The following is a 19,674-nucleotide window of genomic DNA, read 5'->3' on the forward strand; positions in this document are numbered from 1 at the left end:
CACTAATGATGAAAAATCTGAAATAGAAATGAAGGAAACACTCCCATTTACCATGGCCACAAAAAGAATAAAATAACTAGGAATAAACCTACCTAAGGAGACAAAAGACCTGTATGCAGAAAACTATAAGACACTGATGAAAGAAATCAAAGGTGATACAAACAGATGGAGAGATATACCATGTTCTTGGATTGGAAGAATCAACATTATGAAAATGACTCTACTACCCAAAGCAATCTACAGATTCAGTGCAATCTGTATCAAACTACCAATGGCATTTTTCACAGAACTAGAACAAAAAAATTCACAATTTTTATGGAAATACAAAAGACCCCGAATAGCCAAAGCAATCTTGAGAAAGAAAAACAGAGCTGGAGGAATCAGGCTCCCTGACTTCAGACTGTACTACAAAGCTACAGTAATGAAGACAGTATGGTACTGGCACAAAAGCAGAAATATAGATCAATGGAACAGGATAGAAAGCCCAGAGATAAACCCACACACGTATGGTCACCTTATTTTTGATAAAGGAGGCAAGGGTATACAATGGAGGAAAGACAGTCTCTTCAATAAGTGGTGCTGGGAAAACTGGACAGCTACATGTAAAATTAGAACACTCCCTAACACCATACACTAAAATAAACTCAAAATGGATTAAAGATGTAAGGCCAGACACCATAAAACTCTTAGAGGAAAACATAGGCAGAACACTCCATGACATAATCACAGCAAGATCCTTTTTGACCCCCTCCTAGAGAAATGGAAATAAAACCAAAAATAAACAAATGGGACCTAATGAAGCTTAAAAGCTTTTGCACAGCAAAGGAAACCATAAGCAAGATGAAAAGACAACCCTCAGAATGGGAGAAAATATTTGCAAACGAAGCAACTGACAAAGGATTAATCTCCAGAATATATAAGCAGCTCATGCAGCTCAGTATCGAAAAATCAAACAGCCCAATCCAAAAATGGGCAGAAGACCTAAATAGACATTTCTCCAAAGAAGATATATAGATTGCCAATGAACACATGAAAGGATGCTCAACATCACTAATCATTAGAGAAATGCAAATCAAAACTACAATGAGGTATCACCTCACACCAGTCAGAATGGCCATCATCAAAAAATCTACAAACAATAAATGCTGAAGAGGGTGTGGAGAAAAGGGAACCCTCTTGCACTGTTGGTGGGAATGTAAATTGATACAGCCACTATGGAGAACAGTATGGAGGTTTTTCAGAAAACTAAAAATCGAACTACCATACGGACCCAGCAATCCCACTACTGGGCCTATACCCTGAGAAAACCATAATTCAAAAAGAATCATGTACCACAATGTTCATTGCAGCTCTATTTACAATAGCCAGGACATGGAAGCAGCCTAAGTGTCCATCGACACATGAATGGATAAAGAAGATGTGGCACGTATATACAATGGAATATTACTCAGCCATAAAAAGAAACGAAATTGAGTTATTTGTAGTGAGGTGGGTGAACCTAGAGTCTGTCAGACAGAGTGAAGTAAGTCAGAAAGAGAAAAACAAATACCATATGCTAACACATATATATGGAATCTAAAAAAAAAAATGGTTCTGAAGAACCTAGGGGCAGGACAGGAATAAAGACGCAGACGTAGAGAATGGACTTGAGGACACGGGAAGGGGGAAGGGTAAGCTGGGACGAAGTGAGAGAGTGGCATGGACGTATATATACTACCAAATGTAAAATAGATAGCTAGTGGGAAGCAGCCACATAGCACAGGGAGATCAGCTCGGTGCTTTGTGACCACTTAGAGGAGTGGGATAGGGAGGGTGGGAGGGAGACGCAAGAGGGAGGAGATATGGGGTATATGTACATGTATAGCTGATGCAGTTTGTTATAAAGCAGAAACTAACACCCCATTGTAAAGCAATTATACTCCAATAAAGGTGTTAAAAATTTTTTTAAAAGATAATCTCAATGTGTATATAGTCGAAGAACAACTTAAAAGCCAGTCTGTGTTTCCCACTATCAGGAGATAGAATTAAACAGTAAAATAATCTATACTTATCAAAATCTACATTTAGGTACTCTAGATTTAGCTTTAAAAGAGATAGCCAAAATTTATGCTACCTTAAGTTTTTTTTTTTTTTCTTATTCTTCTTCTTGCTTTTCATTTTTATTCCCTACAGTAAGATACTGACTCCAGAAGCTCAAGAAGTGGAGAGGAGAGATGGAATTAACTCTTGGGAGAAGAAATAACCTTATTTCCCCTCCACTTAATTTTATGCCTATCATAAGAGCCTTTGGGGAAAAATGAAAAGAGTTTCTCATGTCCAAGAGAGCAAAACCTTTCTGTATGTTTATCCTAACTCTAATTGCCTTGTCATCTTTAGAATTCCTGGTCAGATCATATTTCTTTGAGAGTAAAACATTTTCTGTAAGTCACTTAAGTTTTTGATTATTAACCAGTATCATCTCTACGTTAACTAACCAGTAGGAAATACAAAATAGAATAGTTATTATTTAAAAGGCCAAGTGTTACATAACTGTATTTTAACACATACGCACATACAAATAATACCCCTTACTAAGGTTGTGATTTTAAGATCACCTGGAAATCAAGAACAAGGGTAATAAAAGGAATGTGGTTGTGTGACAATTTGTTTTTCTATATATAACTCCTAATAATTGTGGTTTATAATTATCTGTTGACTATAATTGTCTAATTATAATTAAAATTACATAATATTAAGACTGCAGTTTAGGCCTATTCATCTTCATGGCTATACTGCATATTGGCCATAAAATATGTAATGTATGGCTTGTGACAAAAAATACAGATTTTTTTTAATACTCTGTAATAGTCCAATTTTAATTACCATAGAATTGTGGAAATGGGTGCCTTATAGACATTGGTGAGCAAACAAAAAGTATTTTTTCCTTGATTCTGTAGAGACTTTTGTTTGATTACCTTTTCAGGTAAACTGAAGATTAATTAGGATAAACTTTGTTTCAACCTGTGGCTAAAATGAAAATGTTTTTACCCATTTATTTTAGTATGCTTAATATAGTAAACAATCTCTTCTCATAGGTTGAAAGTCATTAATGAATATTAATGATTATTTTTTAATTATATGTAGAGACCTGGACATTTTTTGTTCTATTTCTGATATCCATACATGTTAATGGGAATTGAACAAATGTGATATAGCAGTAGCAGTGATATAGCAGGACAGCCTTTCCTTATTGAGTGTTCTTGGCTCCCATGTCAAATATTAGATAACCATATATGCAGAGGTTTATTTCTAGACTGTCTATTTGTTCCACTGGTCTACATGTTTTATTTTTGTGCCAGGACCATACCGTTTTAATTTCTGTAGCTTTATAGTATGGTTCGAAAGCAGGACGTTTGCTGCCTCCAGTTTTGTTGTTCTTATGATTGTTTTGTGTTTCTATACACATTTTAGGTTTGTTTTTATCTCTGTTAAAAATGCCATTGGGATTTTGCATTGATTGCATTGAATCTGTAGATGGGTTTGCTTAGTATGGATATTTTAAAAATATAATTCTTCTGAGCCATGAATAAAGGATATCTTTCCATTTGTCTTTTTCAATTTCTTTTATCAGGGTCTTAACAGTTTTAATTATACAGGATCTTTCACCTCTTTGGATAAATTTATTACTAAGTATTTTATTGTTTTTGATGCTATTGTGAGTAGAATCGTTTTTTTTTAATTTTTCAGGTGTTTCATTGTTAGTGTATAGCAACACAACTGGTTTCTGTGTGTTGATTTTATATCCTATAACTTTACAGAATTTTTTGATTAGTTCCAACAGTTTTTTGGTTAAGTCTTCAGGATTTTCTATATATAAGGTCATATCACCTGCAAATAATGACAACTTTTCCTTTCCACTTCTGATGCCTTTTATTTCTTTGTCTTGCCTTATTTGCTTTAACTTAGACCTTCCAGTACTATGTTGAATAAGAGTGGTGAGAGTGGGCACCCTTGTCTTGTTTCTGATTTTAAAGGAAAGCTTTCAAATTTTTATCATTGAGTGTGATGTTAGCTTTGTGTGTTTGTATATGGTCTTTATTATGTTGAGGTGTGCTCCATCTATACCCAATCAGTTGAGGGTTTTTATCATGAAAAGATGCTGTATTTTGTCAAATCCTTTTTTATTGTGTTGCTGAATTCACTTTGCTAATAGTTTTTGAGAACTTTTGCATCTGTATTCATCAGGGATATTGTTTATAGTTTTCTTGTAGTGTCCTTGTCTGGCTTTGGTATCAAGGTAATGCTGACCTCATAAAATGAGTTTGGAAGTGTTCCCTTCTCTTACTTTTTGGAAGAGTTTGAGAAAGATTGACATTAATTCTTCCTTAAGTATTTGATAGAATTCATAAGTGAAGCCATCTGGTCCTGGAGTTTTCTGTTTTGGGAGGTTTTTGATTACTGAGTCAATCTCCTTACTCATTATTGATCTATTGAGATTTTCTATTTCTTCCTGATTCAGTCTTGGTATGTTGTGTGTTTCTAGGAATTAATCCATTTCTTCTAGGTTATCCAGCTTGTTGGCATAGAATTGCTCATACTGGTATCTTATGATCCTGTGTATTTCTGTAGTATGTCTTCTCTTTCATTTCTGATTTTATTTATTTGAGTCTTCTTTTTTCTTGGTTAGTATGGCTCTTGATCTGTCAATTTTGTTTATCTTTTTGAAAAACCGGTTCTTAGTTTTGTTGATTTTTTTTTTCTATTGTTTTTCTGGCCTCTGTTACATTTTATTTCCATTTTGATCTTCATTATTTCTGTCCTGCAAACTTTGGGCTTAATTTGTTCTTTTTCTAGTTCTTTGAGGTGTGAAGTTAGAATGTTTATTTGAGATCCTTCTGTTTTCTTAAAATATGCATTTATTACTATAAACTAAGTTTATCCTTTTCAGAATTGCTTTTGCATCATTCCGTAGATTTTGGTATGTTTTGTTTCCATTTTCATTTGTTCAATGTTATTTTTTATTTCTCTTTTGATTTCTTCTTTGACCCATTGGTTGTTCAAGAGAATGTTGTTTAATTGCCACATAATTGTAGATTTTCCAGCTTTCTTCTTGTTGATTTCTAGTTTAATACCACTGTGGTCTGAGAAAAATACTTGATATGATTTCAAACTTATTCTTCTCTATGTGCACTTGAGAAGAATATGTATTTGCTGCTGTAGGATGGAATGACCTATAAATGTCTGTTAGGTCCATTTGGTCTAATGTATGGTTCAAGTCCAGTGTTTCCTTGTTGATGTTCTGTCTGGATGATCTATCCATTGCTGAAAGTGGGATATCAAAGTCCCCTACTATTATTGTATTCTTGTCTATTTCTCCCTTCAAACCTGTTGATATTTGTTAATATATTTAGGTTCTCCAATGTTAGTGCATATATATTTATAATTATTACATCTTCTTGATGAATTGACCCCTTTATTATTATATAATGACCTTTTTGTCTCTTGTTACCATTTTTTACTTAAAGTCTATTTTGTCTAATATAAGTATAGCTAACCCCATTTTCCTTTGGTTTCCACTTGCATTGAATTTCTTTTTTTTCTTAATTATTTATTTGGCTGTGTTGGGTCTTCATTGCTGTGCACGGGCTTTCTCTAGTTTTGGCGAGCAGGGGCTGCTCTTTGTTGCCATGCACGGGCTCCTCATTGCGGTGGCTTCTCTTGTTGCAGAGCATGGGCTCTAGGCATGTGGGCTTCAATAGTTGTGGCACGCGGGCTCAGTAGTTGTGGCTCGCGAGCTCTAGAGTGCAGGCTCAGTAGTTGTGGCACACGGGCTTAGTTGCTCCGCGGCATGTGGGATCTTCCTGGACCAGGGCTCAAACCCGTGTCCCCTGCATTGGCAGGCGGATTCTTAACCACTGTGCCAGCAGGGAAGTCCTGAATTTCTTTTTCTATCCCTTCACTTTGAGCCTATGTGTTTCCTTAAATCTGAAGTGAGTCTTGGAGGCAACATATAGTTGGGTCTTGTTTTTCTTATCCATCCAGCCTCTCTATGCCTTTGATTGGTGAATTCAATCCATTTACATTAGAGTAATTATTGATATGTAAGGACTTCCCAGTGCCATCTCATTAATGGCTTTCTGTTTGTTTTATATTTCCATTGTTTCCTTTCCCCTCTGTTTCTGCCTGCCTTTGTAAATTGGTGATTTTCCACGGTGTTATATTCTGTTTCCCCTTTCTTTACCTTCTGTGAATCTACTCTAGGTTTTTGCTTTTTGGTACCATGAGGCTTACATAAAATATCTTTAGATAAAACGGTCCATTTTACATTGATAGCAACTTAATTTTGATGTCATGCAAAAGTTTTACCCTTTTACTCCCTCCCTTTAATGTGTTTTGGTGTCATTATTTACCTCTTTTTATATTGTGTATTCATTAACAAATTATAGTCACTGTAATTATTTTTAATAATCTTCTCCTTAAACCTTATACTGTAGTTAAGTGGTTAACACACCATCCTATTACAGAATTAAGTTTTCTGTGTCTGATTGTACATTTACCTTTACTAGAGTGTTGTATACTTTTGTATGTTTTCATGTTGCTGATTAGCATCTTTTGATTTCAGCTTGAAGAACTCTTTTCAGCATTTCTTGCAAGGCAGGTGTAGGGGTGATGAAATCCCTCAGTTTTTGTTTGTCTGGAAAAGTATTTCTCCTTCATATCTGAAGTATAACTTTGCTGAATAGAGTATTTTTGGCTGGCAGGTTTTTTTCAACACTTTGATTTGTCATTCCACTGTCTTCTTGCCAGTAGGGTCTCTGCTGAGAAATTGCTGATTGCCTCATGTGTTTTCTTTGTAGGTTACAATCTTTTTTTCCCTGACTGCTTTTAGGATTCTCTCTTTATCTTTGATTTTTGACACGTTCATTATAATACGTCTTGGAGAAAGGCTTTCTGCATTTAGATAATAGGGTAATCTGTTAGCTTCGTGAACTTGGATGTCTAAGTCTCTCCCCAGGTTTGGGAAGTGCTCAGCTATTATTTCTTTAAATAAATTTTCTGCCCCCTTTCCCCTCTCTTCTCCTTCTGGAGCTCTGATTATTCTAATATTTTTTGATGGAACTCCATAGATCACATAGGCTTTCTTCACTCTCTTTCATTCTTTTTTTCTTTGTTCTGTGCTATGTTATTTCAAAATTCCTGCCCTCTAGCTCACTTATTCTATTTTCCATTTTATCTAACCTACTGCAAATGCTCTCCATTGCATTTTTCATTTCATTCATTAAAATCTTTAGCTCCAGAATTTCTGTTTGGTTCTTTTTTGTGATTTCTTTTTCTTTGGTAAATATCTCATTTTGATCATGTATTTTTTTAAATTTACTTATTTTATTTATTTGTTTTTGGCTGCATTGGGTCTTCGTTGCTGCTTGTGGGCTTTCTCTAGTTGCGGCGAGCAGGGGCTACTCTTCATTGCCGTGCGCGGCTTCTCATTGCGGTGGCTTCTCTCGTTGCGGAGCATGGGCTCTAGACACGCAGGCTTCAGTAGTTGTGGCACGTGGGCTCAGTAGTTGTGGCTCATGGGCTCTAGAGCACAGGCTCAGTAGTTGTGGTGCACAGGCTTAGTTGCTCCACGGCATGTGGGATCTTCCCAGACCAGGGCTCGAACCCATGTCCCCTGCATTGGCAGGCGGATTCTTAACCACTGCGCCACCATGGAAGCCTGATCATGTATGTTTTTGAGATTTTGTTGGATTATCTTTCTGAGTTTTCTTGTAGCTTGTTGAGTTTCTTCAAAACAGCTATTTTGAATCTTTTATCACCTAGACCACAAAATTCTGTAACTTTGAGCTCACTTGTTGAATTACTGTTCTTTTAGTGATGACATGTTTCTTTGATTTTTCACATTTCTTACAATTTTGTGTCGCTGCTTTTACATTTGAAGTAGCAGTCACCTCCTTAAATCTTTACTAGTTGCCTTCAAATGGGGTGTACTGTTCATTGGTGCTGTTATATGTCTACGGTTTTTCAGAAGGTGGTGGTGCTATAGCTCAAGTTTGTGCTTTCTCCCTTGCCCATGCGTCCTGGTATGTTTTTCTGATAGCAGTCCATGTACCAGACTTGCTCTTGTTCACTTGGGAGTGCACACAAGGAGCCGTCTGCAGAGTTGGGGGAGGTGTGGATTTATCTCTTGGGGCAGTGGGGGAGGGCCTGCAGACCTAGTGGGGAGATCCTCCAGTGAGATACTCCAGAGACTCCTGGATGAACTTCCTGCTGAAGTCCTGAGCACAGTCAGCAGGAACTGCCTACCTTTAATGCCCTTTGATATTTTTATCTGCCTCTTTCCTGATCTCCTACCTCCCCCAGTTATGGAAGTCCCACCTCAGTACTCTGGGTGCTAGTGGAGAGAAACAGGATTCCCAGCCACGTCCTGCACAGCCGGAGGAGTTGGGCACTCACTCACTGCTCTCCTCCCCCCACCCCCTCATCCCCGCCCAGGAGAGGTCACCATCCCATGCAGTGTTGCCTTAGCATGGGTGGGGGAGTTGGCCCTGGGAAAATTCCTCTTACTATCTCCACTGCAACCAAACTCTTTTTTTTTTTCCCTTCCAATGGCATGCTGGAATATCTCCTTGGGAAAGGTAGACTTATGCAAATTATCTTTGTCCATCACTGTCTGCCCAGGTCAGCACTCTCCAGGTTTTTTCCCAGCTGCAGTGAGAGGGGTTGGGGCAGGTTCATTTGTCCTGCGGCCTGTACAGAAGTCTGTCCGCCTGTTTCCAGATGCACAGGTGGGCAAGACAGCTCCCAGATCCTCAGGCATATGGAGCTGGATTCCACAAGTCCCACAGAGGCACTTCTGTTTGTAGATGGATATCTAACCCGTTGTTTTAAAAGGAGGACAAAAAGGAGGAATGTCTTACACCACCATGATGCTGACGTCACTCCTCCAGTTTTAAATAGGATGGTCAGAGTAGGCTTCATTCAGAGGGTGACATTTGAACAGACTTGACGGAGGTAAGGGAGAAGACTATAGGGAGGGAAATGGAATATATGGAAGAAGAACATTCCAGACAGAGGGTTCAAGCAGTAAGGTCTCCAGTGTGGAAACATGACTGGTGTGCAAAGGGGACAGTGTAGCTAGACCAGAGTGAGCAAGGGTGAGAGGAGAAGTAAAGGGGGTGGGAAGGGACAGACTGTGAAGGGTCTTAGAAGCTGTGATAAGGATTTGGGCTCTTATCCTGATTGAAATGGGAGGCCATCACAGATTTTGAGCAGAGGAATGAATGATAGCTTATGTTTTATAAGGATCACTGTTTATCAGAAATAGACTGAAGAAGGGTAAGGGGAGAATCGGGGACACTAGTTACCTTGGCTGTTGCAGGACTTCAGGGCAGCATTACTCTGAGCAGAGTGAAGAAGTGAAGAAAGCTGCATTTGGGATATATTTTCAAGATAGGAATAGGATTTTCTGAGGTGGGATTAAGAGAAGGAATAGTCAAGATGGACTCCAGAGTTTTTGTCCTGAGCAGCTAGGAGGACGGAGTTGCCATCAGCTGAGATGGAAAAGGCTGAGGGTGGAGTAGGTTTCGGGAGTGTGGTCAGTAGTTCAGTTTTGGACGTGTTAGATTTGGCATGTCTCCTAGACGTCCAGCTGGGGGTGCCAAGTAGGCAATTGAAGTCTGGTGTATGAGGGAAAGGACTAGACTCAAAATAGAAGTAAAGATGTGAATCCATGGACCCGGATGAGATCACCAGGGGAGCAAAAGGCCAGGGACTCTGATCTATGGTACAAATACGTGAGACTTTGCTGCAGATAATTTAAAACTAAAGTTAGCACGCCTTGTGTCGTCATCTTCGTTACTTTTTCCTACTGTTTTCTTTTTTTTTTTAATCAAACTAAATTTATTTTATTTAGGAAGTTTGTTGTACCAGAGGGAACAAAATGATGAATTGTAGCAAATCTGATGAATTCTTATGGGAAGATTACATTCCTGAGCCTGAGTTTATTGTTCTGTTTCATCACTCTTTTGTTACATTGTTAATTGTCATTTGGAAGTAGATTTTCCCTGTTATTAAAGAAAAGAAAAGAAAAGATTTGTTCTCTGTGTCTCAGCATCTTCTTAAAGTATTCCAGTCTTTAAGTTATAAAGAGTTGATTGGATATTGGGAACTATCAAAGAGAACCTGTACTCTCATATCCAGGCTCTTTTTTCTCCCAGGATATAATGCTTTTCACAGCTTTCAACAAATACTGAAATCTGTTTTCAAAGAAATCTTTGTACTAATGTATGTTTGTCCATGTAATAGACTGAAGACAGCCACATCTGGCATTCTCAAAGAAGCACATAACTACTAAATGTAATGCTGCAAATCAACTTATTTCCTTTAAAACTTCACTAAATAATTCCAAGGAGTACAACAAGGTTCCTTATCACATATGTGATTTGCAGATCTTTTCTTCTAGTCTGTAGCACGTCTTTTCATCTTCTTTATAAAATCTTTCAAAGAACAGAAGTTTTTAATTTCCACGAAGTACAGCTTATCAAATTTTTCTTTTATGGGTTATGCTTTTAGACTTGTAGCTAAGAACTATTTGCCTAAACTGAAGTCACAAAGATTTTCTCCAATTTCTATTCCAGAAGTTTAATAATTTCAGATTTTACATTTAGGTCTGCGATCCTTTTTGAGTTAATGTTTGTTTATGGCGTGAGATATAGATCAAGAGTTATTTTGTTTTGTTTTGCATATGGATATACAGTCGTTACTGTACTGTTGGTTAAAAAGACTATCCTTTCTCATTGAAATACCGCTGCATTTTGTCAAAGTCAATTGACATTGAATATGTGGGTCTGTTTTTTTGGACTTCCCATTACGTTCTAATATGTATCTAATAGATATCTAATATGTCAACCCTTTCACCAATACCACACTGCCTTGATTACAGTAGCTGTTTAGTAGTTCCTGGAATTGCAGTGTGAACCCTTCAGCTTCGTTTTCCTTTTTTAAAATGGTTTTGCTCTTCTTATTCCCTTTTCTTGCCATCTGAATTTTAGAATCAGCTTGTCAATTTCTTTTTTAAAACCCCTTGCTAAGATTTTTTTTAACATTTTTTTGAATTAATCTTAAACATATAAATAAGTACAGATAATCTTGTATTCCTCACCCAGTTTCCCCTAATGCTAACTTCTTATATTGTATAATCATAGTATAATTATCAAAACCAGGAAATTAACATTGGTAAAGTACTGTTAACTAAAAACTTACATGAATTTTAACAGTTCTCTATCAATGTACTTTTTCTGTTCTAGGATCTTATTTCACATTGTATTTAGTTGCATTTAGGTTCTCCTTAGGCTGGAACTTTTATTGCAGTTACGCAGGATACATAAATCAATTGGGGGAGAATTAACATCTGAACAATATTATCTTCTGATCCATGAACACAGTACATCTCTCCATTTTTTTAAGTCTTCTTTTATTACTTTAAGCAATGCTTTGTCATTTTCCGGTCACAGAACTTGCACATTATTAGATTTATATTTTTGTGTGTGTGTGTTATTGTAAATGATACTTTTTTAAAAATTAGAATTCCAGTGTTTATTGCTAAGATAGGGAAATACAATTGATTATTATATATTGACCTTGATTCCTGCAACTTCATTAAACTCATTATCTCTTATGGGCATTTTTGAAGGTTATTTTTGGGATTTTTTTATATAGGCAGCCATGTTGTCTGTGAATAAAAATAGACCTTTCTTCCTTTCTAATGTATGTGCTTTCTATTTATTTTTCTTGTCTCATACTGGCAAGTACTTCCAATACAATGTTGACTAGCCATCATGAGAGAGGACATCCTTGCCTTGTTCCACATTGGGGGTAGGGGAAGGGTAGCATTCAGTCATTCATCATTAAATCTGGTATCTCTGGGTCTTTTGTAGATGCTCTTTATATGGTTGAGGAAGTTCTCTTCTATTGACCTAGTTTACTGAGATTTTTAATTATGAATGGATGCTGAATTTTGTCAAATTATTTTATGCACCTACTGAAAGGATTTTTCTTCTTTAGTATGTTGATAATATCAATTACATTGGTTTGATTTTTGAATGTTGAGCTAGAATTTCATTGTCATGATAAAAACCACTTGATCATGATGTGTTATCTTTTTTATATGTTGTCTGGATTCAGTTTGCCAATACTTTGTAAATGATTGCATGTCTACATTCATGAGGGATGTTGGCTTGTAGTTTTCTTGTCAAGTCGTTGTCTGGTCTTGGTATAAAGGTAATACTAGACTCATAAAATGAAGTGGGAAGTGTTCTCTTCTGTATGCTGGAAGTTTATATAGATAGGTGTTATTTAATGGTTGGTATAGAACTCTACCAGTGAAACCATCTGGGCTTGGGCTTTTCCTTGTGGGAAGGTTTTTTAACTACCAATTAAATTTTTTTTAATGGTTGTTAAGACTGTTCTGGCAATTTTGTTTCAAATGAGCTTTAGCAGATTGTTTTTCAAAGAGTGTGTCTATTTCTTCTAGTTATTAAATTTATGGGCATAGAGTTGTTTGTAATATTCCTTTATCATCCTTTGTATGTGTAAAGGTTGTATTATGATGTCCACATTTCAGTTTCTTATATTTTCATCTTCCTCCTTTTTAATCTTGGTCATTCTGTGTAGGGTTTTATCAGTTTTATGGACCGTTTTGGTTTTACTGATTTTTCACTGTTTTTCCATTTTCTATTTCATTATTTTAAGCTCTTGTCTAATATTCTTCCTTTTCCTTATTTTGGGTTTAATTTACTCTTTTTCTAGTTTCTCAAGGTGGAAACATAGATTATTGATTTGAGACATTTCTTTTCAAGATAAGCGTGTAATACTGTAATTTTCCTTCCAAGTATTGCTTTACAGCAGCATAGCACAGGGAGATCAGCTCCATGCTTTGCGATGACCTAGAGAGGTGGGATAGGGAGGGTGGGGGGAGGCTCAAGACGGAGGAGATATGGGGATATATGTATGCATATGGCTGATTCACTTTGTTGTACAACAGAAACTAACACAGTATTGTGAAGCAATTATACTCCAATAAAGATCTATTAAAAAAAGAGTATTGCTTTAAATTTTGATATGTTGTGTTTTCATTTCCAATTGATTCAGAATATTTTATAATTTCCTTTGTGACTACTTATTTGACCAGTGGGTTATTTAGAAGTGTGTTGTTTACCAGTACCCTGTTACTGATTTTTTGGCTCACGTGTGACCCCCATCTAGCATTTATAGCTTCTCGGGATTCTATGCACCAGAGTTCTGTAGCCCACACCGGGCATTTAGCAGTGTGTAAAAATTTTAGCCGAATTCATTTTACCGTCTTGTACGTTAGCCTCATCTTCTTCCCATTCTCTGTCGTGGGTGAGCTGGTACTCACATTCCACCTCTTCTCGAAGGTGCTTGTCTTTCCTTAAATTTGGGGCTAGTTGATACACAAACTGTGATGCGTTCAAGAAAAGTTACGATTTTGCAGATTATTCTTTCTGTTTTTGATAATGCAGGAGAAATTCCTAGTTTTCTACATCCAAAGGTGAAGACAGACATCTCAGTGCCATATATTTTAAGCTATAATTTGGGGAGCATTTTAGAGTTCTAGCCGCAGAGGCAGAATGAGAGAAGTTAATGACTTTACATATTAAAATGCACTTTAAGGCTTCATTGCAGGCAGAACTGCATTTGCAGTCTCTCAAACTTCATGAAGCAACCCTATTGTTTTGTTGTAATAAAATTTTAATTTGCTAACCACCGTGACATTCTCAGTCTCTGCACAAGGTAACAGGAAGGAGTTCCTGCATGTATTATCACCGCTCCCTTCTTTTTTAATGTAAGTTGCTGGCACATTTTGTTCCTTGTGTGAATGTACGACAGAGGTCAAGGGATTGAGGCTGGGCTTATTTGTTTATTCGAATAGTACAAGTGGCTGCTCAGTAGTAGAGTAGAACATCTGTATAAGAAGCTCGGCTTCAGCTCAGCTCCTCCTTGATCATCTGATGTTGGAAGAGCCTGTAATTAGGTACTTCATTCCAGCCTAGTTATTGTTGAATGAACAGAATCCAAGGGAACCATCTGTTGTACAGGGTTTTAGAATCATGATTGACAAAGATATGTGACATCCAATATGAAGTCATCTTTTTTTTCCCATTGCAAAATAGTTTGGCTAATTTAAAACTTAAACCTTTAGGAGGAAAAGGCTAGTTTATGCAAATGATTCTAAGATGTTTTAGAGGACTTTAGCTATCTTTTTTTTTTTTTTTTTTTTTTTTTGGCTGTGTCGGGTCTTAGTTGCAGCACGCGGGATCTTTCGTTGAGGCACACAGGCTCTTTGTTGCAGCACGTGGGCTTCTCTCTAGTTGTGGCACGCAGGCTCTAGAGCACACAGGCCCAGTAGTTGCGGTGCACGGGCTTAGTTGCCCCGCAGCATGTGGGATCTTAGTTCCCCGACCAGGGATTGAACCCGCGTCCCCTGCATTGGCAGGAGGATTCTTAACCACTGGACCACCAGGGAAGTCCCGAGAACTTTAGCTATCTAATTGTGGTCACCATGATCTGATTTTTTGGTTATAATTTAACTTTATTTATTGCTTTTCTTTTTCAGAAAATTCTTCCAGGAGGAAATACATCATTTGATGTAGTTTTTCTTGCAAGAGTAGTAGGAAATGTAGAAAATACTTTATTTATTAATACATCTAATCATGGGGTATTCACTTACCAGGTAAGAATCAGAATGAAAACTTTATTTATAAAATACAGTTATCATCTTCAACCTGTCATGTGACAACCTTTTGGGAACTCTTCAAAAATTCAGGGGATAAGGGAAAATGTAGGAGTTTAGATTCAGAGAATTTTTTTTTAACTTTTAATTTTATATTAAAGTATAGTTGATTAACAGTGTTGTAATAGTTTCAGGTGCACAGCAAAGTGGCGCAGTTATACATATACGTGTATCTATTCTCTTTCAAATTCTTTTCCCATTTAGGTTGTTATATAATACTGAGCATTTTTATACTTACAACTGTGTTTGTGAATATCCCTGTTCAAATCACACTGTGAACAAATGCTCTTAAAGCTACAGCTAAAGTGTTACTGTAAGATTGGTTGGCAAAAGAACAGTTAAAAATATTTTCACAGTGACTAGATTTTTTTTTTTTTTTTTTTTACTTTTTGCACGCTTACAAAGTGATAATAGTTTCAGGATCAAATCTTTGGTAATTATATTGTTTAAAATTTTTGATAAACTCTTTTCTATGTGCAATCATTGTTTGGGTTATTAAAGAAAGTGAATGTTTTGTGAATCAAGGTTTTTATATATCAAGATTACTAAGAATAATTACTTATTTGACACTGTGCTACACACTTTACATGCACTTCTGCCTGCATTACAGATACTGTTATTCTCACTTTTTTAGATGAGGAAGGTGAAGTTTAGAAAGGTTAAATAATTATGCTCAAGTTATTGAGCAGGGATTCAAACCCATGTCTTTATAACTACAAAGACCATCCTCTTAACCACTGAGCTATACTGCCCATGGAACTCAATTGTTTAAATTCTTACTTGGCTAGTGTCTTAACTTTACAGTTTATATGCTTTTGTTTTTGAACATTTCTTCTCCACTACTCAGGACACTTCATGTATTTTGGAAATTAGTGTCAGAGTAAACATTCCATTTTAGTCAAGAATCGATGCTTATTTATGGTGAACAAGTCCTTATTGGTCGTTTGATAGGCAGTATATACTTTTGAAGCCAGTATAGATGAGTAACTGTGACATGCTGTACAGAGCACTTGGCATATACTTGTTGAGTAGATGAAAAGACCACCATGAGAATATGAAGACCTGTGCCCTACAGTGGTGCCCCCAACTGACCTAGGTGTTTGTGGCCCACGGGTGACCTGAGGGTCATGATCAGGTTGTTCTCAAGGTGAGCCTCAGTGCCAGGTGTCTTCACCTCTTCGCCTCTAGTCTTTCACCACGTCTTTCTCCTAAATGTACCTCGAGTCTCGAGTCTGTCTACCTCTCTCCTCTTCACCCCCACTGCTGTCTCCCAGGCCGTCCCCACCTCTCCCTGGATGACGACACAGGAGCCTCCTGACTGCCCTTCCTCTCCTCCACAGCCCCTCCTACAGTGCATTGTTCCCTCTGTAGCCAGAGTGATCTTCTCTGAGCATAAATCAGATCCAGTCAGCTCCTCACGTAAATCCTTATGTTTTCCCATTGCTCTCAGAGCAAAGTGAAAGCTTCTGACCAAGGCCAACAAGGCTCTAAGGATCTGACTCCCGTGTAGCTCTCCCACCTCATCCCATTTGACCATGGTTCTCATCTTATTCTTTGTCTTCAAACAAGCCACACCCTTTCCTGCCTCCTGCCCTTTGCCTGTGTACTTGCCCTTGCGGAATACACTTCACTGTTGGCTTGTTCTCATCTATCAGGTGACGTCAGTTCACGTCATCTCCCCGTCCACCCTCTCTTAAAGAATATTCCCACCCTCACTCCAACCAGTTACTCTGTATCACATTACCCATTTTTCTAAACCTTTTTATTGTTATCTAGGCTGTCCCTAATACTAGGATGTGAGTTTCATAAGAGCAGGCACATTATCTGTCTCGTTCACTGTTGAATTGTTCAGCAGTGCCTGTGGTTGTACCTAGCACATCATAGGCACTTAATAAATATTTGTCATTTGAATGACTGGCTCACCCTGTTTGGTCAACCCACATTCCTATGGAGGAATGACCTGGGACTGTGCTTGGTATTTAAGAGATTGTCTGGGCCCTACATCCATCTTCTGATGGTTGGAACAGGGAAATCTTTTAATTCCCTGTTTCCTCCTTTTGTCTATCCCATGACTTCGTGAAGGACTACTATCATTTTCATTTCTAATATAGAAATCATTCCAAATGTATATATATGTGCATTTATATATATATATATAAAAGAATATATATATATTCTTGATGTATATCAAGAATTTGATGTATATCAAATAGGTAGCCAAACAAGTATAGAAACTACGTGTGTTCCTTTTAAAGGGAGTTAAGATTTTTTCCATAAGTTGACCTCACCAGTTTTCCCTAGAGCAATCAGTTATAACTATAAAAATGTTATAAAACTATAAAAGCAACTAAAATTGCATCTTTTTTCCTCCTTGGAATCAGGTATTTGGTATTGGAGTTCCAAATCCATACCGACTGAGGCCATTCCTTGGGGCCAGAGTCCCTGTGAATAGCAGTTTCTCACCTATAATAAACATACACAATCCTCACAGTGAGCCGTTACAGGTGAGTTTATGGTGGTGATTTTGAATGTGTTTAACTTTAGTGGAAATTAATGCTTAATGTGAAATCTCAGTTTGTTATAGTTTTCAAGACTATTTAAAATAATGTGGTACTGAATAATAGTACTAAAGAGAGAGATTCTTTTATTGCAGCTTGTAGTCTGAATTTGGGGTTATATCAGTACAATTATCGAATTTTTGGAACCATTTTTAAAATGACTGTGGTTCCTCTGGTGTTAGTTTTAAGCACCTCTACATGTAATTTAAGAAGAGTTTTCATCTATACAAGGCCACTGCTTTTCTTGCCTTCAGGTCCTTCTGGCCCAGTATAAATTTTTAAAACCACTATTCGTATTTATTTCTAATAATAATAAGTTTTTGGTGATGGCAGCCTGGAAATTAAAATCCAAGGAAAGGGTAATATAGAACCATTGATTAAAAGCCAACTTATTTTTTTATTTTAAAAAATCCAACTCCATATCTTACCCAGTGTTTTAGTAGTAATTATTTTCACATTTGAAATCCCTCCTCACTTGTGCCTTGTCTCTAAGACACTGGGCGTGACTGGCGTCGCTCCTTCAAATATTTCCTAAAATTAAAATCCCCACCCCATGCCCCCAGTGACTTCCAGCCGTGTGACAGTTGCTGCCACTGTAGCTTCTAGTTTTGTTGTCTGCGTTGTGTACTCCTGGAGGACTTTTGTGATAAAACAAGTAAAGGTTTTCTACCCATTCTCATACTTCACCCCAAATTTGCATTTAATTAAATATATTCTTTATTTTTAAGAGATAGGGTTACCTGCCTTTAAAGAAAAGTCTCCTGCCATGTAACCCTTCTATTCCTTGGTATTTACCCAAGAGAAAGGAAAGCACATGAAAACCCAAAGACTTATACAACATGGTGTTCATAACAGCGTTGTGCCCAAACATCTGTAGTGACCAAAAACTGGAAACACCCCAAATGTCCATCAACAAGTAAATGGATCAAAAATTGTGGCATATCCATAAAATCAAAAAGAAATGAACTATTAGTACATAAAACAACATGGTAGATCTCAAGATAATTACACTGAATAAAAGCAGCCAGACACAAGAGTACATACTGTATGATTCCATTTATATAAAACTCTAGACACTACAGACTAATCTAGAGTGGCCAAGAGCAGCTCAGTGGCTGCCTGGGGATGGGAGAGGGCAGAGGGCGACAGGTGGATTGCAAAGGTCATGAGGAAACTCTGGGAGGTAAAGGATTTATTTAATATCGTAATTGTAGTGGTAGCTTCATGCCTGTATACATGTCAGAATTCATCAAGTTGTACACTTTAAAAATGTGTAGTTTAGGGCTTCCCTAGTGGCGCAGTGGTTAAGAACCTGCCTGCCAATGCAGGGGACACGGGTTTGAGCCCTGGTCCGGGAAGATCCCACATGCTGCGGAGCAACTAAGCCCGTGCGCCACAACTACTGAGCCTGTGCTCTAGAGCCCGTGAGCCACAACTGCGGAGCCCACGTGCTGCAACTACTGAAACCCGCGCACCTAGAGCCCGTACTCTGCAACAAGAGAAGCCACCGCAATGAGAAGCCCACGCACCGCAACGAAGAGTAGCCCCCACTCGCTGCAACTAGAGAAAGCCTGTGCACAGCAACGAAGACCCAATGCAGCCAAAGATAGATAGATAGATAGATAGATAAATAAATAAATAATTTTTAAAAAAATGTATAGTTTATTGTACATGAATGGGTTGGGACTTCTCTGGTGGTCCAGTGGTTAAGACTCCGCACTCCCAATGCAGGGGGCCCGGGTTCGATTCCTCATCAGGGAACTAGATCCCCGCATGCCGCAACAAAGATCCCGCACGCAGCGATGAAGACCCCGCCTGCCGCAACTAAGACCTGGCATGGCCAAATAAATAAATAATATTTAAAAGAATAAATCATGGGTGTAGGTACAAGCCACAGAGATATATTAATAGTAGCTGTGATTTTGCTACAGAAGACTTCAGATATTTTCATACTGCACTGATATTGTTGCATATGCTGAAGAATGATATGCTCTTCACTATGTCACAATTACAGTAGTTATTAGATCTGCTGCTAGATCTTGTTATAAATGTGTGAATAAAGAAGCATTTGTGTTACTATAAGAACTGCAAATTTTGTATTTCTAAAATATGATACTTTCCATAAACTGTTTCCTTAGGAAAAAATAGAAATAAATATCCTACAGTTGGATTTCCTAAAATCCAGTCTCTGAAACAGCTACACCATTTCCGAGTTCAGTATTTCAAAGTTACCTTGTTTTAATTAAATATACCACCATTGCTTACCCATATGAGCACTGCCTCTGGTGATGTGACACCACACTTATCCCACATTTATATCTGTAA

General features: G+C 37.5%; 1 protein-coding gene across 7 annotated transcripts in view; it reads left to right on the plus strand.

Annotated features, from left to right (window-relative positions):
* The window catches only part of TMEM131 (transmembrane protein 131), a 276,973-nt gene that overhangs the window by 184,415 nt on the left and 72,884 nt on the right, over nt 1-19,674 (plus strand). For all 7 annotated transcript variants that reach the window (XM_059943536.1, XM_059943534.1, XM_059943537.1 and 4 more), the window contains 2 exons: nt 14,615-14,731; nt 17,173-17,295. In XM_059943536.1, coding sequence (XP_059799519.1) covers nt 14,615-14,731; nt 17,173-17,295 — 240 coding nt within the window. The remainder of the gene's footprint in view (nt 1-14,614; nt 14,732-17,172; nt 17,296-19,674) is intronic.

Source organism: Balaenoptera ricei, chromosome 13, assembly GCF_028023285.1.
Source record: "Balaenoptera ricei isolate mBalRic1 chromosome 13, mBalRic1.hap2, whole genome shotgun sequence".
Taxonomy (NCBI): Eukaryota; Metazoa; Chordata; class Mammalia; order Artiodactyla; family Balaenopteridae; genus Balaenoptera; species Balaenoptera ricei.